Consider the following 25,493-nt stretch of genomic DNA (forward strand, 5'->3'; position numbering starts at 1 on the left):
GAGAACTAAAACTCGTTCTTGATGAAGCTGTTAAATTAGTCAATTTTATAAAAGCAAGGTCTACAAATTCGAGAGTATTTAAAGCTATATGCGAAGACATGATGAGTCCTCATTCAAGTTTACTTTTTCACACAGAAGTTAAGTGGCTATACCGTGACAAGGTACTTACACGTTTATTTGAACTAAGACATGAGGTCCAAATATTTTTTGAAGATCATTCTTTTCAATTATCTCCAAAATTACACGACTGCAATTGGCTTCAGGCGCTTGCGTATTTATCTGATATTTTTTTACAAATAAACAATTTATATTTGGCACTTCAAAAAAATTCAATAATGATTTTCAGTGTTTCGGATAAAATTAAATCAATGCTTAAAAAATAGATTTTTGGAGGGTATGTATTGAAAATGACCAACCTGAGTTATTTGAAACGTTACACAATTTTCTATCTGAAAATAAACTAGTTATGTCTCGGGAAATTAAGAAAAACATAATTGAACATCTGGAAAGGTTAAAATTATCATTCAAAAAATACTTTTCCAAACCTGAAAAAGAAAACAATTGGATTTCAAGTCCTTTTAATGAAGAATTCTTTCAAAAAGCGACATCTTTATCGATCGTAGAAAAAGAAAACTTGATAGAACTTTCATGTGACACGACTTTAAAAAGTGAGTTTAAAAGAAAACAACTTATTAATTTTTGGGTAGATATTAGAAACGAATATGAGCGACTCTCTGACAAGGCAATTGAGTTCCTATTGTCATTTACTAGTACGGAGTTGGTCGAAAGAGCGTTTTTTTCATATATATTTATTAAAAATAAGTATAGAAATAAACTTAATGCAGCTCCAGATTTACGATTATATCTCGCATCATTTGAACCTAATATTAAAAAACTATGTAATTTGAAATAGGGTCAAAGATCTCACTAATTATTTTCATTTAAATTTTTTGTTTATTAAATAAGTAAAATAAGTAATTTTTTTATGTGTCTTATTACTCAATATAAAAATATATACATTATTAAATTATATTATATTATTGTTATTTTTAATTAAATGTTTTAAGAGTATTTATGTGAAAATTTTTTAAAAATATTAAGCTTAGGGGTACAGAAGGAAAAAAAGGTTGAGAACCGCTGCTATAGTCTATAGTCATAGTTCATAATCGTTAGATATTCAGATACCAAGAAATGTCGTATCGCGTACGGTGAAAGAAGTGGTGTACACAATTAATCACTAATCAGTTTATCCGTTACCAGTTTACCACCAACACGTAAAGTTTATAATACGATTGCACTTTGTGCGACCTACTGTTTAACGTTTAACTTAAACGTAAATAAGTAAGTTATGAATTGTAATATTAATTATAATTTACTAGAGTAATATTTTTATTTGAGAAGTTTTATTAAATTCAACATTTAGTTTAATAAATTTTCCTATAACGACGTATAACTATATAGAAATAGTACTGACTCTAAAGTGTTATTTTTATTAAAATATGACTTCAAATTCTAAACGCGCAGGCGGCACACTTGATAAGTTTTTTATACCACGAGAAAAAAAAAACTAAAAGCACTACTAATATTGATATTTCTGGTACTAGTTCATTTTTAGTAACGCCCAATGAAGATAGTTTTGATTTTTCTGTTGATAGGCAAATTCAAAATGTATTAAAAGTATCCAACATTTAGCCGACACAAAAGAATTATTATTTATTATTATTTATGCACAAAAGAACAGGTGATAGAGTTTCATGGAAAAAATCCATGGTTAAATAGTAAAAATGGAAAACTAGGATGTAATACTTGTATTCAAGCTAAAAATAGTATTCAGTTTCAAAAATCTAACTTGGATAATAAAGTTCGAATTTCATCTGAGTGGTTAGGCTTTGAAATAGTAGCAGCTGAGAATAGTAAAAAAAAATCAATTGGCTTCATTGAGAAATAAAATTAAACAACATTTAGAAAGCAAAGCTCATGTGTTAGCAGAAAACATATTAATGAAAAGCTCAAACAAAGTATGAAATAAGATGTTTGAACGTATATCTGAAACAGAAATGGATTCCACGACTCGAATTTTTAAACCAGTATATTGCTTAGCAAAAAATCACCGTCCCCTTATCCAGTTTGAAGAACTAGTATAATTACAACAAAGCAATGGATTAAACTTAGGCTCTTCCTTACATAGCAGAATAACTGCCTCTCGAATGGTAAATGTCATTGCAAAGGAGATGCGCAAACGATTTATTTCACGTCTCATACAGTCAAATTCGAAATTTACCATAATGGTGGATGAATCGACAACGCTGAGTACCAAATGCACACTAATTGTGTATATTTTATCATATGTCGATGCAGAAATGCCAATTGTAGCATTTTTAGATCTGATTGAGTTAAATAGACAAGATGCTGAAAGTATTGAGAAAGCTCTTTGGTCAAGTTTAAAATTTAATGGAATATCATCATCGTTTGCATTAAATAATTGGATTTCGTTTGCCAGTGTGATGACAGGTAAGAAAAGTGGAGTTGCTACTAAACTGTGTGAGAAAATTCCCAATCTATTTACTTGGCATTGTTTATGTCATCGACTCGAACTCTCAGTATACGATGTTATAAAAGATTGTACTCGAGTATCCAGTTTCCAAAGCTTAATGAATAAACTATATGCTTATTATCATCAAAGTCCCAAAAATTCAAGGGGCTTAGACAAATCTTGTGCTGAAGTAGGCATAGAAATGAAAAAAAAGTCGCGTCTTGAATGTACGTTGGCCTGCAAGCAGTTTTCGAACTATAAAGGCCATATGGAATAATTATCCTGGAATATATTTACATGTTAGTAAAGAACATGATGCGATATCAAATGGCATACGAAGTAAATTAGAATTCTCTTCTTTTTTAGAAGAACTTGGACTCTTTTCCGATGTTCTTTCTGAGCTTGCAATGTTATCTTGCATATTACAGTCCAAAAAAACAACCTTAATGAGTGCCCAATCGGAGATGAATAGAACAGAATCTAGTTTGCAGAATCTAGTTGACAGAATGCGGCATCGCTTATTTGATGACTCAAAAGATAGTACAATGCTAGAAGATCTTCAGGTAATGAAAATTGCAAATTATAATAATATTAAATTTAAATTTTACAATTATTTAAACAGCATAAATGGCATTTAAATTAAATGTTTTTTAGGTGCTTGATGAAGTGTTCAAAACAGCAACTAATGATGCCAAGGGAGAAGATGAAGTTAAAATAGTATCATGGAAATTAGGTTTATCCGAATTTGAAAGTGTAGTTGACTTCCGTTTAAGAAATGCTTCATCAAGTTTCATGAAGGCGTTAACCATACTCCCGACTTCAACAGCTGATTGCGAACGAGGATTTTCAGATATGAACTTGACAATAACTGATTTGAGGACTAGTTTTAATATCGAAAATGTGTCAGATTTGATGTTCATCTCTATTAATGGCCTTTCAGTTGCAGATTTCAATCCACGACCTTATGTGAAGATTTGGTTGAAAAATCACCGTTCAGCAGTTTCAGCTCCACGAGGTAAGAAACGACAAGAATTAAACGATGAAAATAAGTTGCAGAAAATGTTTTTTACCAATGTATTTTCTTAATCTTTTTAATATTCGTAAAGATTGACGATAAATAAATAATATACGTAATATAAAGAGGATATATAAAAAATCTGGTTTAAAATTTTTTCCATATTATTGACACGCTATTTATCGGCTTTATTCCTATAAACCATAAGTAAAATATTTTTATTGTATTAAATGTTTATATTTGATGATACGAGTATAGTATACCAAGGGTGACCAGCGAGAAGCGAGAAGAGACTCGCGAGCCACAAAATATATTAAGAAATATGGAAGAGCCAAAATGTAAAAAAAAAAAGGTCATAGTATGGCCGCGGTTTGGTCACCCCTGTAGTATACTCTCAAAAAAATTAATGGGAACACCTCTGGTTATATATATCATGAGGTATAAACATTTATAATTATAAATAAAGTGACTGCAAACAAAAAATTATATTCGGAAAACATATTAATACAAATTAAGTAAATAAATGACAATGTTATAAAAATATAATTTAATAGAATTAATCTTCTTTACGTATCCAATAATTTGTAAACCAAAAGATTAAAATTACTTTTGTTTTTAAGAGCTCTTTCACACGAGACACTTCGTAGTCGGTTACATAACCGGCCACTTGAATCCCACAACTGTTTACAAAAAGTTCTTATTTGTATACATTGTTTCAAACGATAAACTTGTCGTGAGTGGCGTGCAGATCCCTTTTTCCATGTGGGGCAAAGTTAATTTTTTTACACCCACTATTCACTCAAAACTAAAAGTTGCAAATAATATGTTTTATTAAGAGCCTTCATACAATTATATGTATAATAATATATTTATTAAAAAAAAAAAACAAAAAACATTTTATTTTAGTTATTTGAACATCAATGCATCCTTTAGAACCTGTGATGATAATCCAAATGTATCAATAACTTCATTATAGTTAATTTGTATGTCTTTCTCATAACTGATTAACATCAAACTTTCCAGTCTCTTTTGATCAATAGTGGATCTTAATCAGTGACGTATTTAATATATACGCGCCCCGGGGCAAAATAATTTTTCCGTCCTTCCCCTTTATAAAAAAAAAAAATATATATATATAAATAAATTCAAAGCTAAGCAATAAAAAAATTAATTTTATGAAACAAATTATAAATCAGTTGTTTTACAATATTGTAATTATAATAATACATATCCTAACGTTAATCTAATTTTTTTTTCAAAGTGAATATTCCTTTTTTAAAAAAAAAATATTTATATATATAAAAATATATTAAATATAGAAAACGGAATTAACGCTTATTATATGCACAATGATTAACAATACATGGTTTTTTATTAGATTATATATATTATATTTATTACTAATTGTATGTAATAAAATAATCAATAGCTCATAATTTTTTTCTTGACTTTTGAGAAGAAAAATGTTCAATAATATCATTAAAATTAATAGTTTTCGTTAAATTAGCTTAAATGTTGAGGGTTGTTAATTAATTAAGACGATATTCTCCCTTTGTTGATCTTAAATAAGTTTTGACCCTTTTTAATGTAGAAAATGATTTTTCCGTTGTAACTACAATTATTTGAAAGTGTACATACATAGCATCCTTAGAGGAATATCAATATAAGGATATACTTCAACTAAACTATTCTCTTTTATAAATGCTAACATACATTGAACACTTTTAGGTACAATTTTACTCCTTTTGTAAACTTTTTAAATGTGCCCTAGAGTACCGCGTTCTGTGTACCTGAGTCTTTATTATAAACATTGAACGAAAATATAATATCTTATCGAATAATAAATGTAATATACCTATTTTGCTATTTCACTATTACCTAGGTGACTAGGTATACGAGTAGTATAATTTTTTTAATTTCTTATTAGATGCTCAACAATATTTTTTAAAATACTAAACAATACCGAAAAAGGTGTGAAAATTAAAAAAATCATGAATTATTTATTATCATTATTATTCGGTTTTACAAATTCGAAGGTTCTCGTTAAATACGATAATACAGTACCATTTTGACTTTCCGCTATTAAATTTAAATTTATATTGGTATTTGTACTGTGCATAGTTAAATGGACCGGGTTTTCTGAGTGCACATCACAGTTGGAGAAAATAGTCATTCTGCCCACACCAAAGATTTCGATTTTATGATTTTTTGCTGAATTTAAACAAGTAATAGTACAAAAATCGGATTTTGTATAGAATAGCTATGAGTTTGTATTTGTCAAACTATGCCATACTGAAGTGTCTAATGATAATAATTTTATTTTACAAGTTTTTGGTGTATTCTGTCTATTAGTTAAGAGTGAGGTTTCACACATGTCCGACTTCGATCTTTGGTGAACAGGTTGACTATTTTTACAAAGTTTATGATTCTTAAATTCTTTACATGCTTTCCATTGATTTTCAGTCAAAACGAAAAATTTTTCGTTATCATTACTAAGTGCAAGGTACTCTACGTCAGGTGCTATTAGAACTACCGAATTATCATCATATGGAATTGGTAAAGTGATTGGTTTAAAAACTTTATATTCGTCATTTGAAACTAAAGGAATTTTGGCTATGAAAATTATGAAATGATCCATTTGCGCCTTTCACCTCCCCCCTCCCTTAAATGCGCCACTGATCTTAAACTGGTTTTGATTAACTTCACCTAAATTATAAATAAAAATTAATTAATAAATAAATCTATAACATTTTGTTCACTCAGAAGGTATATACCTTAGAAAAGGTTCGTTCTGCCGACGCTGAAGTAGCAGGTATAATTCCAAGCGCCTTTATAAGCCAATTATAAGTTTGGGAAAGCTGACATCAAATTATATTTAGATAGTACATGTAAAATTGTATTGACTGTAATTTTGGTTTCCGGATTTGCTAGATCTGTGTTGTTCTCATCGTCAGTATTAGTATTATCACTTGAATCTGTATCATATGTATCATCTGGGCCATCTGGCTTGTGTAACAATAATGGAGTTTCTAATCCAGAAATAAGATATCTTAAACTATGACTAAACATAATGTATTCACGTTTCAAATCATTTCCGTTAATATCTTTTAACCAATCTGATATATTATGAAAACTTTTTTCTGGAATGGATTTATTGTCTTTTTTCATATTCATCAGTCGTCCAGGAGATAAAACTTTAAATATTTCTCTGGTACCACTAAATCTAGAATTAATTGATGAAATTATTTGACCAAATACTTTAAAGCAGCGGTTCCCAATCTTTTTTCCGCGGTGCCTTTTTTTGGACAAATTTAGCCACGGTGCCCTGCTGTGAATAACGTGAAAGACGGAACAAAACAAAAATACTCACAGATAATCGATTTTATTAATTTTATTAGAATTTAGCTAAATTATAAATTAATGGATTTTTGAACTTAAAAAATAAATGAATAAAAATTATTGTTATTACGATCATAATTATTACATAAAAATATTATAAGGTTAAAATGAGAATGTCCGAATATACAATAGAAAATATTATATTATTTGCTAAACGTTTTAACGGGAATAATAAGGAAAAAATATGCTATAAATTTTAAACTATTTGTTATGAATCATAGGCCACTGTGCCCTTGAGAAGTGTTCGGGGTACCCCTAGGGCACCGCGGTGCACGGTTTGGGTACCGCTGCTTTAAAGTATGTATTTGTTCTATATTTATTAAATGCAGAAACATACTTCATCATAAATATTTTCACCAGGCATTTTTTTTTCTTCCTAGTTCTAGTTTCTTTAAAACTTAACTTTGATACGTTATATTTTTCTACCCCTGTGGGTGGGGGTTAGGATACACCCATGGTAGTCCATGCCCGTCGTAAGAGGCGACCAAAATGGACATAGTAGTGGGAAGCAGCGCTGCTATCAAGTGTGAATTGTTATTTCTGTTGTGCAAAATCTTCAATTATATCTTCGAAGTCTAGTTTTTGCAGGAGATCACTTTCTATGCACATTATTGACAAATTAGTGAGCCGTTCTTGCAACATAGTTGTTCGTAATTCGTTTTTTATTCTTTTCAGTTGTGAAAATGAGCGCTCCCCACTGCAATTGGTGATCATGAGGCAAAGGAAAATCCTTGTGGCAACTTCCACGTTTGGGAATGTTTCTGCTAATTTGTCTGCTTTTATTTAAGAATGTATATCTAAGATACTTAAGTCCATGGATTCATTTTTGAAGGTTTTCAAGTATTCCCTTAAATGAAAACATTCTGAATTTAACTCATTAGTGTTTATGCCTTCACAATAGAAATCTGCCAATTCTTCGCATTTTTTTTCAAATGATAAGGTTTGATTGTTTGTAACTGAGTAAAAAAACTAAAACGTTCATTAATTTCTTTGTATGATTCCGATCGTTGCTTTAAATGTGTATTTAGCGTGTCGATTATGGGAAGGAACGTTTCTACATAAAATTTTTCTTTACCGGCCAACTGCACAGTCTCTGATGGGGTTTCCAAAAAAGTGATACGAGTGCTGTGAATTCTTTTTCTTTGCAATTTATCTTTGTAGTCAGAATTTGGATTTATTTCTTTGGCGGCCGATTTATACTTATCAAAATTATTACGTGTATTACTAATATACTCGCTAAGTGATGCAAACAGTTTTGTTGCAACGTCCATTGTTATAGTATTATTCTGTAGACTTAAGCTTGTTTTATTTATAGCTCCCAGAAGGTCATTCCATGTCTCAGTTAGGATAATGGTCTCCAATTTTTCCATTTTTTTTGCCAATATCTTGTGCCTCGTTTCTCGTTTCTGCTGATTGATCAGTGTTTTTAGCGATTAATAATAAAGCTTCAAAAATATGATAATAACCATTATGCAAAGCATTAATAGCATCAGCGCGTGCAGACCACCTGGTTTCAGATAAGCTTTTCAGAACTTTTTTTTCGCATAAACATTCTTTTAATATCTTCCATCGATTGTTTGAACTCAAAAAAAATTGAACAATTTCCGGGCGAATTGAAAGTATGCTACTACTTCTGAAATACATCCAACCGCTTGGGCGCCTACTAGATTCAACGAATGTGCTGCACATGGGACGAAAATTGCAAATTTACATTGCTCTTTAATTCTTGCCTGTAGACCAGAATACTTTCCTGCCATATTTGCGGAGTTGTCGTAATTCTGCCCACGACAATTTTTATTGGAATTTTAAGGTTTTCCAAAAAGTTTAAAACCGTATCTGCCATGTATTGCGCTTTATGCTCTTCGATAGGCAAAAATAGCAAAAATCTCTCAATAGGCTTTCCGTCTTTAACAAACCGTACAATAAAAGTGAGTTGGTCTACATGAGACAGGTCTGGTGTGGAATCGACGCTTATTGAGTAGTATTTTGCTGCGTTTATTTCACTAATAATCGTTGTTAACATTTTTTTTCCTATTATATTAATAAATTCTTTGCAAATATTTGCAGAAAAATATGATGTACTTCCTTTTCCACGATTTCCGTAGTTTTGTATATGATCAGCTAGAAAAGGATGAAACTCGCTTATTAATTCTAAGCATCCCAAATAATTACCGTTATTTTGAGATCCCAACATTTCATCATCACCACGAAATCCAAGTCTTCTTGAAGCCAAAAACTTCACCACAGCAACAATCCTTTTGAGTACATTCTTCCTATAATTGATTTCAGCATTGTATTGGGAAATTAATCCATTATCCACTCGAGCAATAGTTTTGCTTTTTGAGACACACTTCATCATTGATTGCCTGTGTAGTGAATTATTCTCATGCTCTATTAAAAAGTTACTAATATGCTTCCAATCTTTGTATCCGTTAGAAGAACTCAAACTGTTGCCTATAATAATAGTATAATTAAAAATACGACAGCAATAACAATATACAGCTTTCTTCAACGGCGAATATATGAGCCAACTTCTTTCTACACACTCTTCATTCGTCAATTTGCGCGTAAAAACATTTCTAGTCAAGCTTCTATTTTTTGTTTTACCACTTACATCTGAAAAACTTGTAAAAGTTTCAGAAAAGTCACTATTTTTATTTTGGAAAAACTCTGGTCTTTTTTAAAATTGAATTCCTATTAAATTCACTGCTTTGACATAATTATGATATGATAAATAATCCAGTACATAATACGGGCAGGCAGAAACTGATATAAATTATTAAAGAAAACCCGGTTTAGATAATGGGATAAGAAATAGATATAAGATATCAAATGTACCTAATTGCACACAATTATTAAGTATTATTTATTTAACATTTTAACATTGCCATTTACCTAGCTTTCAATATATATGCGTATATATATATTTAATCAATGTAAACTAAAAACGCGCGCGTACGCGATACGCGTCCATGTGAAATGTGCAAATTTTTTTTTTCTAGAATTTAGAATTATTTTTTTATAGATGGTCGTATTAAATATTAATACGTTACAGCTTACAATTTAAAATTGTAATTTCGATTATTCGGGGCTCCCATTTGGATGGGGGCCCTGGGCACGTGCCCATAGGGTAAAGACGGAACTGGCACTAGAAGTACTAAAATAAGCAAAAAAAAAAAAACGTTTTTATACAAAAATTATTATTTTATTATTATTATTTATTATATTATTTTATTATTTTAGCTTCTATTATAAAAAAATTAGATACTGAATTCACAAAACGAACTAGCATGCATACAGTAAGAAAATCGGAAATGACTGCAAAATGTTAATGAAAAATATTCTGTAAATAATATGAGAATGATGATATCGAAATACCCGAATACCTAGAAACTATAAAAATAAAATACTACTGTACAAGCTACAATTACATACAATTATAATGGTTTCCTTATCGATGGGATTACGAAGTTTTGAGCGTACACTCGCTACGTCGCGCGTCACCTAAACTCGTATAGGTATATATAGTTTACCTATCTGATATTATTTAGGTTATATAAGAAGAAAAATTAATTAACACGAATTAATTATTAATATAAACTATTAATATGACAATAATTACTTGTTATTTTTAAGAAAAAATGTTTTAGGCTACTAAAAAAAAATTGATAAAAATCATGCAAAAATCCAAAAAAAAGGGGTGGCAATCAATTGGCCTACTGGCCAGCTTTCTTCAAATTTATTACAAAAAGCCCCGTGGTAAGAAAATGAATAAATTTGTGCCAGGCCTCGTGAACCGTGCCGCCGACGCTGTCTGCGTTCCGCGCGTATTAATTGGCCCTCGTAGTCCGTACAATGTTGCAGCCTGTAGGTGGTGATCTTTTCCAAACATTTTGGTTTTTTTTCCATGGTTATCGCTGGTATCTCTGTTATCAATCCTAATGTCCCGTAATTTCAAAATAAATATTTTTGATAGATAATATTTACATGTAATTTTATAAAATTTAAAACTAAAAATAATAGTGAAATACTATTGATTCACGATTCAAGTTTTGGTCGTTTGAAAAGCTATGTTGTGGTCGAAGTGCACATCGTCTCTTATTACAGTATTACTGTTTCTCTCCCGGAAACTTCATAACATCCGTTTTCCATAGTTTAAATGATTTATGATTAATGGTAAAGATTTGTTTTGATTTCAAACTATGCAGGCGAAGAAACGTTTCCTATTGCTGTGGTTCATTGCATTTTTTGTTTTGGTGATGTGCTTACTGAAAACTAATCGAAACTCAGATGATTTTCTTCATCTGGCCTACCAGATAGATGATGTGGAGGATCTACCGTCATTTATGGATGATTGGCAACAAAATGTGGAAGTTGGTCGTCCTCCAGCATTTAAAATCTACGAGACTAGACATCAGATGCTATTTCACTCATCGTATCGGAAAACCAATAAAAATTGCAGGTTTATTAGAGATTGTTATTATTAAAACTAAAACAAAATATAATAAATATAATAGTAATTGCAATATAAGCTCATAAGTTTTAATACTGAATGTTTTATGTTTACAGAATGGAAACATGTTTTGACTCTTCTCACTGTGACAAAGATTTCAAAGTATTTGTATATCCATTATCTGAATTGGAAAATAATGGGTTGATAAATTCAATCCGTAGTGTTTTGTATCAAAAAATGTTGGATATTATTGTAGAGTCCCGTTATTACACGGATGAATACACTAAAGCTTGTGTATTTGTGGTTGCTATAGATACATTAGATCGGGATCCCTTATCACCAGACTATGTACGTAATATTCCTATGAAAATTCAAAGACTTAGACATTGGAATGGAGGCCGTAACCATATAATTTTTAATCTTTATTCTGGTTCTTGGCCTGATTATAATGAAGATGATCTTGGATTTTATACTGGTGACGCTATACTAGCTAAAGCTAGTATGTCTGTTACAAATATGAGACCTGGTTTTGATATTTCATTTCCATTATTTCATAAAGTAAATAAATAAAGTGTGTTTTATTCAATAAATTTAATATTTTTAATTTTGCTTATTAGAAACATCCAGAAAGAGGTGGAGAACCTGGATATGTTCGTTCAAACACATACCCTATTACTAAAAAGTATAAACTGGCTTTCAAAGGAAAACGGTATGTACTTGGCATTGGGTCAGAGACTCGGAATTCTATTTTTCACTTACATAACGGAAATGATACAATTGTAGTAACAACATGTAAACATGGAAAAAATTGGAAAGATGCTCAAGATGAGAGATGTGATGTTGATAATTCATTATATGAAAAGTAATTAATGTTTGAAATTCTATATCCTCATTAAATTATTATTTTAATGTTATTTTTTTTATTTTAGATATGATTATGCATCACTTCTTAAGAATTCAACATTTTGTCTAGTTCCTAGAGGACGTCGTTTAGGATCATACAGATTCTTAGAAGCCTTACAAGCTGGTTGTATACCTGTGTTACTGTCTAATAATTGGGCTTTACCTTTTGACGAAGTAATAGACTGGAATAAAGCTGTGATATGGGCCGATGAGAGGCTGTTGTTTCAGGTGCCTGAAGTGATTCATTCTATATCAGACACTAAACTATTTGCTTTGAGACAACAGTCACAAATTCTGTGGGAACAATATTTCAATACAATTGAAAAGATTGTTTTTACCACTTTTGAGGTAAGATTATTTGAAGTTTTATTGTTATATTAATATTAGCTTTTATTATTTTATTGTATGTTGTTTCTGTTTTAGATAATTAAAGAGCGTCTACCTAAATTGCAATCTCGTGATGGTGTTGTTTGGAACACATCTCCAGGAGCTCTAGTCTCACAACATTCATACACAGAATATTTTAATTTCAATATGCCATTTAATTATCATCTTCTTGGTAAAAAACCTAGTTCCAATTTTACTGTAGTAATATTCTCTCAACATAATAGTATTAATACAGCACTATATCGATTAATTCGAAATATAGTTGCTAGCAAATACCTAACTCAAGTAAATAATTTGAGATATTATTTTTCAGAATACAAATAAAACAATTCAAATAACCATTTACATGTTTCTATTAGATTATTATTAATTTGTGTGCTGATAATGGTGGTAAAAGTGGTTATCAAAAAATTGCTGGTATACAAATACTAATATCGTCTGGAAATGGCTGTAGCAGATTTGAGCCATTACCATTTATTAAGACTGAAGCCGTATTGTCATTAGATGATGATGTAGTTTTAACTACTGATGAAATTGATTTTGCATTCCATATATGGCAGTCATTTCCTGATCGAATTGTTGGCTTTCCAGCCAGATCACACTATTGGGACAATAGCAAGGTAAATTATTTAATTATACATATATAATAATGTATATATTTTACATTTTTTTTTAAAATCAATTAACATCATAGTATATAAATCTACATTTTTATAAATTCAAAATATAATTTTTAGTATGTAACATTTTTAACTTTTGTTATACTATTATATTATTAAATCAAAGATTAAATAACTTAATCTTATTTTTATTAGAAGTATAAAAGTATGCTTTTAAAACTCTAATTATGATTGCTGATTAATATTTAGAAATTTGCCTAGCTATATGACAGGAATAAACCTTTTAAACAATCACTGTTTTCATGTATGATGACTGTTTTTATTTATTATGTTGTACCTATGAATCACTGCAATATACCATACATAATCTTAGTTTAAATTTTAAAATGAGTATTTCAAGAAGTATTACAAAAATAATGTAATTATAATTGAAATTCATGGTATTTACATTAATATGCAAAAAAAAAACTTAACAGGACTCTTGGTTATATACATCAAAATGGACAAATGAATATTCAATAATACTCACAGGAGCTGCATTCTATCATCAGTACTATAATACATTGTACACTCGATGGTTGAGTCCTTTATTAATTAAAACTGTTGAACAATCACATAACTGTGAAGATATACTCATGAATTTTTTAGTTAGCCATGTTACTCGTCGTCCACCAATCAAAGTATCACAAAGAAAACACTATAAAGAGCAAGTTAGCAATGGCATGCCAAAGTAAGTAATACATTATTTTTTTAAATAATATATTATGTCTATTGGTATAAAAAAAATTATATTTTAGATCGCCTTGGAATGATCCTGACCATTTTATGCAAAGACAAACTTGTTTAAATACATTTGTTGCACTTTTTGGTTACATGCCACTCCTTCAATCAAGTGTAAGGTTTGATCCAATCTTATTTAAGGATCCAGTTTCAAACTTTCGAAAAAAATACAAACAAATTGAATTGGTGACCAATTAAATTAATTTTAAATTGAAGGCTACTATTTATAAAATAATAACTTACAGTTTCATGACAACACATATAGTAAATAATGAAAATAACAGTCTTTAAAATGAGAATATTACTTATCAAATAATTATTATAATTCAAAAAGAATCAAGACAGTCCATAACAATGGTTCTAAGTTTAAGTCTCCAGTTCTTGTCCATTTTTTCACAAAATATGTGAGTAGACTTATCATCAACTTGGATTAATGTATCTTCTGATTTCTATGAACAAGTCGATGTAAAATATAAGTTAGATATTAAAAAGTAGTTTTTAAAAATTTTAACTTACAAGATGTATTGTGTATCCATGTGCATTGTGTTCAATTTTAGGATCACTCACTCCTTCATTTGTTAGAGCTCGTAGAAATCTATCAATATCAAGTTGTCCATATTCATAGGTTTTTTTAAATAATGTTTCTAATAGATAAGGCTCAGTTGACTTATTTTCTAATATGTTATCTCGCAAAATCTATATTTTGATAAAATATATTTTCAAAAAATTGTACACAATAATAAATTCATGAATTAAATACAACTTACATCTAATTTATATTTATTATCTTTAGTGTCTAAAACAGCAGTGAATGTGGATGCCTTTAATCCAGATTGTAATTCGTTTAGTGTGACACTTACTACCATCTCTGTGGAAAATGGTACATTAACTGTTTTAATATCAAGTTTTTCTGATAATACCTCTCCTCTTTTTATAGTTAATACTTTTCTATCAGTCTAAAATAATAATACAATTACAAAGTGTCATACTTATTAATATTTTATTTAAACATACTTGATCAATAACAAATTCATTTTTATGACTATAGCTAGTTGGAAACGCATAACGCTCAGGAAGAATTAGTACAGCTGGTTTAAGATCTTTAATCATTTTGTTGGCTTGAGTAAAATTCATACTTGTATCAATAGGGCAATGCATAGCCTTCATAGCTAATGGCTGAAAAGGAGCTAAAGCTTCTAAATATGGAAATTCTGGTTCTAGAATAAATTATTATTCATTAAAATTAATTTCAGAAAACACATTGTTTTAATAACATATCTTCTTCAAATGCATCATTCAATTCCAATTATATCAAAATACATAGACAAGAACACAAATATTGAGAATGAATTACAATTTCTCAGTGATAGAAATACAAAAATTAATTTAATGGTAAGAATTTTGTAATAACAACAACACATATTTTATAGAAAATTTAACATTACTAAATTATGAATTTCATTGTAAATTATTTTTAAACACATTTGCTGAATCTTAAGACGTGTGATAGTATATTAACGAAGGCACCTTATTAAAAAGTAAATAATAAAATAATAATAATAAATCAATTTTCTTTAAAAAAGTATTTCTTCAAAAAAATCTGTATAAAAACCACTCTTCCAACACTTTTTGCAATATTAAAATGTATATAAAAAATAATACTATACAAGCTATAACTGATAAATGATCCTCATTAAACCAAGTATTGACTTAAACAAACAGTCTTAATGTATGGAATTAAAATACTTTAAAACCTTGTTATTTATATTTCTAGATTCTGAATCTATTTACAAATACGAAAATATTAGATCATAATCATATATCAACTATAAATAAAATAAATAAAAAAATAGCAAATGTTCAAAACTCAATGGTCAAGAATATTGAAGATTATTTTCAATTGACTGAAATTAAAGGCATGATTTTAGAAGAATATGTACGCATTGATAAATCTTTAGGAAGATAAAAAAATATTTTAAGATTCTTAATTTAATGTTTATGATAAATTTAATTACCTGTAAATATAATTGTGTTCAGAGGATTTGTACCCCAATATTCTACAAAATGTACTACATCGCCAAATCTTAAACTTGGATGACCACAAAACACCACACAAGGCTAATAATTGAATTATTTATAAACATAATTATAAATGTTAATTATAATGTTGAATTATTAAATTTTTGTTTACTTGTCTTAAATCATTCCATAAGTCATCTGTATACACATGTTTAAAATGTTTTAAACGTCCAGATTTGACTAATTGTGCATGTGGAAATGGTTCTTCTGGAAAGTATACTTTGTTTTGTTTAGATTGTGATAGCCTTAACAGTAAATATGTTAAATAAGTCGGATTTAAAGTATTTTTCACTATGTAAGTATTATTCAATTTTTACTAACCATTCAGCAAGGATGTTGGAATACTCTAAAGAGTTATGAGCTACTGGAGAAATAAAATACATAGGAATTTGTCCTAAAGCAGTACTCTCCAAATGAGATGATAAACATTCAAATAGATCATAAACTACACCAGATGGATAACAAGGGATAAGGACTGAGCCATTATTCCGAAGTGTAACAGCAACTGATAGACAAAGTTCTCCAAGCATAGAGTCTGGATTAGCAGCAGGTGCTTGTGTTAAGCTACTTAGTAGCATAAGGTCAGCATTTTTTAAGTTCACTTGATCCATTGGTCTTTTATAAAAATTAAAAATTAAATCATTTATCATTGTAAATTTTTCTCTTATTTGACTGAAAAAATAATACCTAGGATGAGTTGTTAATGTTGAGGTGTTACTGACATAAACCAATTTCTTACTCTCCAAATATATAACCCAATTACTGCTACCAAGGCAATAACCAGAACTAACAGCTGTTACAGTCAAAGCACCAGTGATTTCCTAAACCAAATTCAGTGATTATCTACTATTTTTATGTAACAATTTAATTATAAAATGTTTACAATTTTTTGATCATAACTGATCATTTGCACTCTTGTTAAACTAGAATGAACTTGTGCAAGACTATATAACTGTTTCCATGTATATGGTTTAAAACTGTTACACAACGGTGGTGGAAGTAAATGTAAGATTTCTTTCCAATATTTAGCTACATTAGGTTTTGGTGATTGTTCAACAAAATCTACTAGCTCTTCAAGGAATAATCTGAAAATAATAAATATCTAGTAGAAATTATAAAAACTAAACTTTGTAATATCTTACTTTCCAATGTGTAAAGTTGGTTCAGTCATGTAGACAACACCTTTAAAACCAGTGTTTTCAGTAATAAATGGTAAAGCCAACATAGTCATATAGTTGGATACTAATATAACATCAATATCAGCAAAATCAACTAACTTTGTTAGCGGTGTCATGAATTCTGGTGCAGAATTCACTAGTACTTGATTCGCCATACATTCATTAAGCTCCTAATAATTTAATTGTCATATCATTGTAGGACACTAATGTTTAATTTAATAATAAATAAAAATTGTACTGTACCCCTTCAATCTGTGGGTCAGAGAAATTCTTAGGTATCCAAGCAGCTGCTTTGTTAGGCTTCCAGTCTGGTATTGGATATAAAGGTAAAAAATTCAAAACGCTGTGCGCTGACAAGCCGCAGTCCAACATAATTGTAACAGATTTCAATTTTATCACAAAACATGGTTTGTTTGGATCTTCGCTTAAACAATACTGTAAATTAAAAAAGAATAAGATTTGTGAGTCATTTTATGTTTTTTGCAAATAATTAACTGAAGTTCTACCACTTTCATGATGAATGAAACTGTTCAAAGTGTAATCATAAGGTAACACGAAATAACAGTAATATAAAAAGTAAAATTTTCTTAAATTGCTCTTAAATTATAATCAAAGTAAAATAATTTATAATACAAAAGTTATATGAATGTTAATAACTTATTGTTGTTATAAAAATCGTCTTTTTAATTATTATTATTTATTATTTAAGTTCGAATAGAAGTTAGAACCTATTTGCGGTTTGGTGCCCTTATCTCTAGTCCCTATGGTTTTGTACACAAGCCGTGGTAATAACTCTAAAACGTATTAATAATTATTATCACCGTAGAGAAGTTAACATAAATCGGAGAATTCATCCGCGTGCCGAATGTGTGATTGTAGATAGGTATTTTGGAATTTATTGAGTTTTGAACTGATAACTTGATAATACATTTTTCACCTAAGTTTTTTTTTGTACAAGATCAACATATTTTGTTTTAGTAATTCAATAACAAATACCATCGAAAAGTTTTTCCTTTACCATGGCTAGCACGTGTCAAATATTTTTTCGAAACTTTGGAACGTCGTTATCGAAAATAATTTCAACAAAACTACGAGTATCCCCGGTAGGATTAGATCGAAATTATAGCCAAGACGAGCAGCAGGACAAAACGTCTCTCAAACCAGGAGCTTTTGCTGAGTTCTACGAAAAAACTAAAGAAAACAAACAGACTGTAGAAGAGGACCAAGATTTTGAAGTGTTACTGAGAAATTCGAATTTCATAAACGTAACAATCATCAGTATTAAATAATTTAATTAGCCTTTGTAAATGTCATTTTGTTTTACAGCTTGGAGATCCGGAGGGTAAATTAGTGGTTGGTACAATATTTCATGTGGTTGATAATGATTTGTACATAGATTTTGGATGGAAATTTCATTGTGTTTGTACAAGACCGGTTAGAAATCCTGAGTGAGTTAAATAATTTTTTCTGTGGGAAAAATTGTATTCTGTACTTTTAATTTTTAAAACAACAGAATAGTGATTAAACTTTGTCAAAAAAATAATATAATATTTTATACTTAGAAGTTACTTAAAGGTTTACATTAAATACATTTTATCATTATTGTTAATATACTTTACTAACTTTTTATTTATTATTTAGTTCTTACATAAGAGGATCACAAGTAAGATTAAGAATCAAATCTTTAGAATTAGCTACCAGATTCTTAGGCTCCGAGAAAGACTTAACTCTACTTGAAGCAGATGCTATTCTTCTGGGTCTCCATAAACCAGTAAAATATTAGAACTTGTGTTAAATATTATTTTTGTAACTCTCGTACAATTATACTGTTTGAGTGATTTTTCTTTTTTGTTCTTAATTAAATCTTTGTAAAAAAAATGTATGAATTTAATAAATTAATTGTTTTTATTTCATCACAAGTTATTGAAGAAATAATTTTAATTATATTTATAGCATGTTTTATAATATAAATATTGACTTTATGATAATATATATTAGAAAAATAAAAATGTTACATAAACTTATGCATGTAATATTTTGTTAAAATATTGAAATATATAAAAATAATAAATAATTAATTAGATTCCAATATTTAATAATAATATAAAATACTGAGTTGCATGATGGGTTATTACTTATTAGTACTAATAATTTTAAATTAAATATAGTAGTATCTTATTGATTAATGTTATTTAAGGTGCATTGATTTTATTTGTATATTATCAGTGGCGCTCATATAGATTACCAAGTAGTGCGATTGGACTGATTTCTCATGGATCCCGGGGCCTATATACGTTTGGGGGCCCCACTCTGGTCTCTAGAGCAAACACTATAAATGCATAACTATTCATCTGAATCTTTAGATCGTTAAATAAAACGTAAGGAGTTGGCAGTGTCAAATATGCGAACAAATATAATGTTTAATAACTAATATAGGTAACTATAATAATGTTGATTGTGTTTGTAGTTGATGCAGGGCTCAGGAAGCTGCTCCAAGATTTATATGCTATTATGTTAATATGTTTGGTAACTATATATACTATATATAAATAAATTATGATAAAGTAATAGATATATTTTGAAAAATTGTCCTGAGCAATATCAACCGGTGAAGATTATTTTTTTTGTAAAATTTAAATTCATACCCCTATTAAAAAAAATATTGTACAGGAATTTGCAATTTTTTTAAAATTATTTAGGGTAAACATGCATTTGGAAAAAATATTATTTCAATCAAATGAATATAGTCGTATAGACTTAGACCAAAATAAATTTGGGGGCTCTCTATAATTATAACTGCACTGGTTCATGGAAAACTTGTGGGCGCCACTGCATATTATATTATTTTTCATAAGCCTATGACTCAATTTTATTATATTATTTAATATAATTAAATTTGAATACGTTACATTTATCAAATTAAAATGAGTGCTTATTTAGTACATGTAAACTGCAATAAACTTAACACTTCAGTGTCAATGATAAATAATAGTATTGTTTTCAAAAAGCTTAAACTATATAGTTTTTTAATTGTACAAATTCTTATCAAATATTGTTATCTGTATTTGTTCATGAACATTTATTGATAACGAGTTGTTTATGTCCTCACTCCTCAATCAAAATTTGTACAATTATTATAAATTTTAACTAATTATATTCATTATGACTGAAGTTTCTGAGGATAACATAGTTTTAGAAGGATTTTTATGTCCTATATGTAAAGTAGACTTTGGTTTAGATCTTAAGTTATATTTACATTTCCAAGAAGCTCATGGTGAAGATCAAGATCTAGTCAAATCATTCAAAGGTATGATGTCTGGATTTGAAAATTTTATTCAACTGACAACTGGACCATGATATATAAAACAATATTTATTTGGTTTTATAGATTTATTTGGCAAAGCTAAAGAAAAAATTTTAAAAAATGATATTATAAGAAAAGAAGAACGACATTATATTGTATGGGAACCACAAGAAATAGGTTTGTTGAAATTGTTCATTATTTAATTAGTATTAAAATCGTTGAATCCTTGTCACATTTTTAGGAGCATCTAGGTCTCATATTGAGTATTTCAAGAACTGTCGTAATAAATGGGTTGAACACTTTGTTATGGAAACTAATAAAACAGTTGTACGACTTGAAAAGTTACTTTGCAACTTACCTCAGGATCCAAATAAACGAAAGGGTATATTCTTTTTACTTGGTAGTGAGTTTTTGAATCAAATGAAATTTATTATTTATCTACCTATAATGTAGTTCATGAACAAACTACGGTTCAGTGGTTAGATGGTAAAGATGTACCACGATGTCCAGATTGTACCAAAATATTCAATATAACCAGGCGACAACATCATTGTAGATTGTGTGGTTCTATAATTTGTCACGATTGCAGCTGTTTTTTATCGTTGTCTAAAGCATGTTTGTACTTTTTCTGAAACATTTAATCAATTAATTTACAATAAAAAATTTAAATAACATTTGCTCGTTATGGAAGTTAAGTTATAAAAAAGTTATATTTTATTTTGGTAGATGAAACAATAAATGAAACAAGTAAACATCAAATGGCTTCAATGAATTTACCAAGTTTTCGTCTTTGTTTTCATTGTGGACAAGTGTTGGAAAATCGAGAGCAAATAAAGTATCGTGATCAGAAACCACCTTTATGTGATTGTTATGATAAAATCATAGAATGCCAGAATAAAATTGATAATGACCTGTTGATTAAATTTAATCAAACATATAACTTACTAAAGTATAATATTTAATATTGAATATAGTTTAAATAAAAATTTTAAGACAAAACTTTTGGTAATTGTTTCAGAGAAGGAGAATTGTCTTATCTTACTGAAGCTAATAACATAAGAAGTAATATTGGTAAGCTTGTAGAAGCAATTGATGTCCTTAGGTAACAAGATAAATATTAATCACATATTTTTTAATTATATTGATCAATATTGATACTTTAACTGAACTGTTATTCAGTAACCGAATATTAAAGATGGAAAGTGTTTCAAATTCATCGAAGGTAATTTCTAAAAATATTAAATTGGCTATGATTCAGTATGTTCGATCTACAGTAATTGCAATACCAGCTCTTCCTTCTATTAAAGAAATTGAAGATATCGCTCAGAAAAAACGGTATACAATTTCCATTTTTATAATTAACACATTTGCTGTGTCTGTTATTTGTAACATTGGTCAAATATTTTATAAATTAATTATATTTAATAAATAGCTTAAATGGCTGTATCTTGTACAAATAATATTTTAGTAATTAATATGGCAGGTTTAACTGGCATAAGGTTTATTAAAACAAATGTGCTATAAATATTTTTTTCACATGATAGAAAAAATGTTATTTTTTCATAGTAAAAATAATGAATTGTTTATCTATAAATTATCAATTTTTAAACTTTATTTGAGATATTATCATTTTTTTTGCTATAGCAAAAGTGTTAAAGAATTTTAATATAAATTGAAAGAAATATTCATACTAAGCTATAGTTATATCTGAGTCTTATTTATTTAAGAAATAAAAATAGTTATATTTATTTTATTATAAATTATAAGTTATAAGTTTTAAACATTTATTGTGATATTCCTTAATTACTAATTGTGTTTTAAGTTTAAAAATTTTTGAAGTCTAAATAACCTTTCTCTTTTAAAATTGAATAAAAACAAAAATATAAAATTACATTTTTAGTGAAGCAGCTGAAGCACGTCTTCGTAATGTTCAAGAATCTTGTATTAATGATACTCAAACAAGTCGATCAGATTTCAAACAGCATAATAAATATAAAAATGTAATATAAACTGATTAATTTTCTTTTCTTTATAGTCTTCAAAATTAATTATTTTGTACTTTATAAACTGTTTGATGCACAAATAGGAAGTGAAATTGAAACTCGAGGATGGTTGGAGTCCTGTTACAAATGCAAATGTTAATTCTGACAATCCAATGGTGGAACAGATGAACATCATTAGGAACTATATCAAACAAGCCAAAGAAGCTTACCGATTTGATGAAGTTGCAAGTCTTGAAAAGAATTTACAAGAGTTGAACGAAGAATATTTCAAAATGCAAAATAATATTGGAAACATACCAGAAAATTGATCAAATATTTTTATGTATTTTTAGACCAATAAAATTGATAAATATAATAATTATCATAAAAATTTACATAAAAAATATGATAACCGCTAGGTGATTATTATACTTATATATGTATCGCAAAAAACTATTGTCATTATTTTTTTTTTCTGTGTTTCTCTTAAGTATTAAAGTTAAGTTTATAATAGTGAATACAACAACAAATTAAATTAATAAAATTAACAGACCAAAAAAATAATCAGTTAGACAATCATTTACGTTAAATATTAAATAAATATATTAATAATTTAAAATTGTAAGCGCAACTAAATTTAAGGAATGGTAAATTTATTTTTTCAGAATCTGGAACTGTATCATGTCAGTAAATTAACTGGTGATGATCTAACTTTTACATTGGTAACACAGGGAACATTTCATCCACAGTTGTACTCATTTATGTACTTGTACATCTGAAAAATATACATAAAAAAACACATTAAAATATTTATTAGATTACAACATAAGTTGATATTATGTTTTTAGTTTTTTTAATAATATTTCTTTAACTTTAAAAAATTGAATTTAAAATTAAATTTTTAAATTATTTTACATAAATAAAATGATAAATATACAAAGTGATTCATTAAATATTTATGCAATTTTAAAAAATTTAAATTAAATAAAATAATACATTTTAGGTAATGCTAATTTAAATGTTTTTAGTTTAACTATTATTATCAAATAATTTGAATCAATAATATAAATTATAAAATAAGTACACTTTGCTCTTCAATTATTATTTGTAATGTAAATAAGAGAAGAATGAGATTATAAATTGAATAACAGAATTTGATACCCAAAAATATGATTAATATACTTATTAATATTAATAAATACATTTAATTAGTAAAATAATTTATTGTATACCATTTTTCTGTTAATATGCTAAAATTATTGACAAATAAGCACTAATATTTTAGAACCTAAACATAATAAATCACTTGGTATAGTATAATATCCTACAAACTAATAATATAAAATATTTTTTCAATATTTTTATTACAATTTTTCATAAATATTAATACCTAATCTTCATAGTAAAAATTACATAAGAACAGATCATTGACTTATGCATATAATGCAATTCCTTTATTTATTACCATAGCCATCTTAAGAGCCCATTTGGTATTAGGTTACTTCATCATTTGAATTCCAAATTACAATTACCAAATCCAATTACAGCCATATCACTTCCTTTGGTTACATATTTATATATGTACCTACTTGATCGATTTTACTGAATGGCAAGATTCAACATTGATGTGTGCTCAGGCCCGTCGCTAGAGCATAAGCAGGTTAGGCCATTGCCTAAGGGCGGAAACATTTTCAATGAAACTGGGGCGGCATTTTTTTATGATGGAAAATTCGTTGTATTAAATTGTTTTAGTTGTTGGCAATCAATAATAAATCCGAAAGATGGATATCACATTTCAAAACAATACTATAGTGACATATAAAAGCAATTTGAGTAGTGAGTATCTATAATCCTATCTAATGTTGTACACAATATATTATTATTCTATATTTATCTATATATAATACACGGGTTTCAATGATGACCGGCCGGCGGCGGCTGCACGCTAGTCTGGAATTGCCATGATATTATCTTATCGTAGTGTCGGTGCAATCGACAGATAAAATAGAAAATCTTAATAATTACGGCAAAGTTTGTTGATTTACTATCATTCTTAGTTTGTTTTTTGGTTTTTGACTGTCGGTCGTCAGTCGTCACTCTTCAATAATCAATATAATACCAAATATTAGTTATTTTTTACGAATAGTACCTATCAAACATTCAAACGGGCAACGACAAAGAAATACAAGTAAGTACAGTCGTTGCCAGATAAATTGAGACAGCGGCGGCGGCGCTTTTCATTAAGTGTAGCCCAAACTAGTCGCTGATAATGTGATGCAAGTCTTACAGTTAGCTACGACGCGCGCAGTTACCAGTTCGAACCCGGCTTAGTGCAAAAAATTGTCTGCAGAATTTTCTGTTCTCTCTCCCGTTCTGGTTGCCCTACACTGCTAAAAACAACTAACCTAACCCGGTGTGTTTTGACCGCGCAAGCACTTCAGTCGTATCAACAATATTTGTTTATAATAATGCATATAGATGTTGTTATTATTTCATCATATTATTAATATTATGTGTTATTATTATATTAATTATATTATTTTACAATTTCTACTTTTTGTTCTTAAATAAAAAATTATTATCAGAATATATGATTTGAAATTAATATCGTAAAATATTTTTTGTAACAATAGTTGATTTATTGATATATTTTCAGTAATAATATTGAAATACGGAGGACCACTGGTTTTCCGTTATCGCGCCGCCGCCGCCGTCTCAATTTATCTGGCAACGACTGTACATATAATTATAATGATTTATATTATGATATTATTATAATACATATTTAATTCGCAATTTTTCTTATAAGCGCTTAACAGGTTAACTGCCACGTGTACCAGATATGGTACACTATAGTATT

At 28.4% G+C, this 25,493-nt stretch overlaps 6 protein-coding genes and 1 pseudogene across 8 annotated transcripts; 4 read left to right on the top strand and 3 right to left on the bottom strand.

Annotated features, from left to right (window-relative positions):
* Positions 1–1,463: 1,463 nt before the first annotated feature.
* On the top strand, positions 1,464–4,108 carry LOC112690810 (E3 SUMO-protein ligase KIAA1586-like). Its single transcript, XM_025564908.1, has 4 exons — positions 1,464–2,832; positions 2,900–3,096; positions 3,188–3,607; positions 4,103–4,108. Exons 2-4 carry the CDS (start codon positions 2,941–2,943, stop codon positions 4,106–4,108), a joined length of 582 nt encoding a protein of 193 aa, XP_025420693.1. The 5' UTR covers positions 1,464–2,832; positions 2,900–2,940.
* LOC112690820 lies at positions 4,105–6,186 on the bottom strand (annotated as a pseudogene).
* Positions 6,187–8,616: 2,430 nt separating this feature from the next.
* On the bottom strand, positions 8,617–9,303 carry LOC112690829 (zinc finger MYM-type protein 1-like). Its single transcript, XM_025564925.1, has one exon. The coding sequence runs from the start codon at positions 9,301–9,303 to the stop codon at positions 8,617–8,619; it is 687 nt and encodes a 228-aa protein (XP_025420710.1).
* A 1,595-nt stretch (positions 9,304–10,898) lies between these two features.
* Positions 10,899–14,305, top strand: LOC112690327 (exostosin-1). Of its 2 annotated transcripts, XM_025564324.1 has the most exons (9): positions 10,899–11,123; positions 11,238–11,409; positions 11,517–11,958; positions 12,018–12,262; positions 12,330–12,651; positions 12,727–12,975; positions 13,050–13,310; positions 13,787–14,040; positions 14,108–14,305. In XM_025564324.1, the coding sequence occupies exons 1-9, from the start codon at positions 11,114–11,116 to the stop codon at positions 14,286–14,288; spliced, it is 2,136 nt and encodes a 711-aa protein (XP_025420109.1). In that variant the 5' UTR covers positions 10,899–11,113; the 3' UTR covers positions 14,289–14,305. The 2 variants fall into 2 exon arrangements, with proteins under 2 accessions (XP_025420109.1, XP_025420099.1); XM_025564314.1 differs by having other exon boundaries at positions 10,899–11,409.
* A 43-nt stretch (positions 14,306–14,348) lies between these two features.
* Positions 14,349–17,982, bottom strand: LOC112690336 (integrator complex subunit 9). 2 transcript variants are annotated; one of them, XM_025564335.1, is made up of 12 exons: positions 17,854–17,982; positions 17,591–17,782; positions 17,312–17,517; positions 17,053–17,254; positions 16,857–16,990; positions 16,491–16,784; positions 16,282–16,414; positions 16,106–16,208; positions 15,105–15,307; positions 14,858–15,046; positions 14,607–14,786; positions 14,349–14,539 (listed from the first exon to the last, which is right to left on the bottom strand). In XM_025564335.1, the coding sequence occupies exons 1-12, from the start codon at positions 17,860–17,862 to the stop codon at positions 14,417–14,419; spliced, it is 1,968 nt and encodes a 655-aa protein (XP_025420120.1). In that variant the 5' UTR covers positions 17,863–17,982; the 3' UTR covers positions 14,349–14,416. The 2 variants fall into 2 exon arrangements, with proteins under 2 accessions (XP_025420120.1, XP_025420127.1); XM_025564342.1 differs by having other exon boundaries at positions 17,843–17,982.
* Positions 17,983–18,208: 226 nt separating this feature from the next.
* LOC112690348 (28S ribosomal protein S28, mitochondrial) lies at positions 18,209–19,190 on the top strand. The gene is made up of 3 exons (XM_025564352.1): positions 18,209–18,612; positions 18,674–18,795; positions 18,989–19,190. The coding sequence occupies exons 1-3, from the start codon at positions 18,367–18,369 to the stop codon at positions 19,128–19,130; spliced, it is 510 nt and encodes a 169-aa protein (XP_025420137.1). The 5' UTR covers positions 18,209–18,366; the 3' UTR covers positions 19,131–19,190.
* A 1,188-nt stretch (positions 19,191–20,378) lies between these two features.
* On the top strand, positions 20,379–22,987 carry LOC112690425 (rabenosyn-5). The gene is made up of 9 exons (XM_025564439.1): positions 20,379–20,654; positions 20,736–20,828; positions 20,893–21,033; positions 21,105–21,266; positions 21,378–21,600; positions 21,670–21,753; positions 21,831–21,986; positions 22,552–22,651; positions 22,738–22,987. Exons 1-9 carry the CDS (start codon positions 20,510–20,512, stop codon positions 22,960–22,962), a joined length of 1,329 nt encoding a protein of 442 aa, XP_025420224.1. The 5' UTR covers positions 20,379–20,509; the 3' UTR covers positions 22,963–22,987.
* The last annotated feature ends 2,506 nt before the right edge of the window (positions 22,988–25,493 follow it).

Source organism: Sipha flava, unplaced genomic scaffold, assembly GCF_003268045.1.
Source record: "Sipha flava isolate LNK unplaced genomic scaffold, YSA_version1 114_pilon_pilon, whole genome shotgun sequence".
NCBI lineage: Eukaryota > Metazoa > Arthropoda > Insecta > Hemiptera > Aphididae > Sipha > Sipha flava.

What these genes read in the sequence shown, in the direction of transcription:
- LOC112690327 (XM_025564314.1), top strand. Translation starts at nt 11,150, where the DNA reads ATGCAGGCGAAGAAACGTTTCCTATTGCTGTGGTTCATTGCATTTTTT. An exon ending in GATAATTCATTATATGAAAA is followed by an intron (nt 12,263 to 12,329) that starts GTAATTAATGTT and finishes TTTTTATTTTAG; the next exon opens with ATATGATTATGCATCACTTC. An exon ending in ACTATTGGGACAATAGCAAG is followed by an intron (nt 13,311 to 13,786) that starts GTAAATTATTTA and finishes AAAACTTAACAG; the next exon opens with GACTCTTGGTTATATACATC.
- LOC112690829 (XM_025564925.1), bottom strand. Translation starts at nt 9,303, where the DNA reads ATGAAGTGTGTCTCAAAAAGCAAAACTATTGCTCGAGTGGATAATGGA.
- LOC112690425 (XM_025564439.1), top strand. Translation starts at nt 20,510, where the DNA reads ATGACTGAAGTTTCTGAGGATAACATAGTTTTAGAAGGATTTTTATGT. An exon ending in TCTAGTCAAATCATTCAAAG is followed by an intron (nt 20,655 to 20,735) that starts GTATGATGTCTG and finishes TTGGTTTTATAG; the next exon opens with ATTTATTTGGCAAAGCTAAA. An exon ending in GGATCCAAATAAACGAAAGG is followed by an intron (nt 21,034 to 21,104) that starts GTATATTCTTTT and finishes CCTATAATGTAG; the next exon opens with TTCATGAACAAACTACGGTT.
- LOC112690336 (XM_025564335.1), bottom strand. An exon ending in ACATTAACAACTCATCCTAG is followed by an intron (nt 16,785 to 16,856) that starts GTATTATTTTTT and finishes TTTTTATAAAAG; the next exon opens with ACCAATGGATCAAGTGAACT. An exon ending in ATGAATTTGTTATTGATCAA is followed by an intron (nt 15,047 to 15,104) that starts GTATGTTTAAAT and finishes TTATTATTTTAG; the next exon opens with ACTGATAGAAAAGTATTAAC.
- LOC112690810 (XM_025564908.1), top strand. Translation starts at nt 2,941, where the DNA reads ATGTTATCTTGCATATTACAGTCCAAAAAAACAACCTTAATGAGTGCC. An exon ending in CAATGCTAGAAGATCTTCAG is followed by an intron (nt 3,097 to 3,187) that starts GTAATGAAAATT and finishes AATGTTTTTTAG; the next exon opens with GTGCTTGATGAAGTGTTCAA.
- LOC112690348 (XM_025564352.1), top strand. Translation starts at nt 18,367, where the DNA reads ATGGCTAGCACGTGTCAAATATTTTTTCGAAACTTTGGAACGTCGTTA. An exon ending in GAAATTCGAATTTCATAAAC is followed by an intron (nt 18,613 to 18,673) that starts GTAACAATCATC and finishes TTTGTTTTACAG; the next exon opens with CTTGGAGATCCGGAGGGTAA. An exon ending in AGACCGGTTAGAAATCCTGA is followed by an intron (nt 18,796 to 18,988) that starts GTGAGTTAAATA and finishes TTTATTATTTAG; the next exon opens with TTCTTACATAAGAGGATCAC.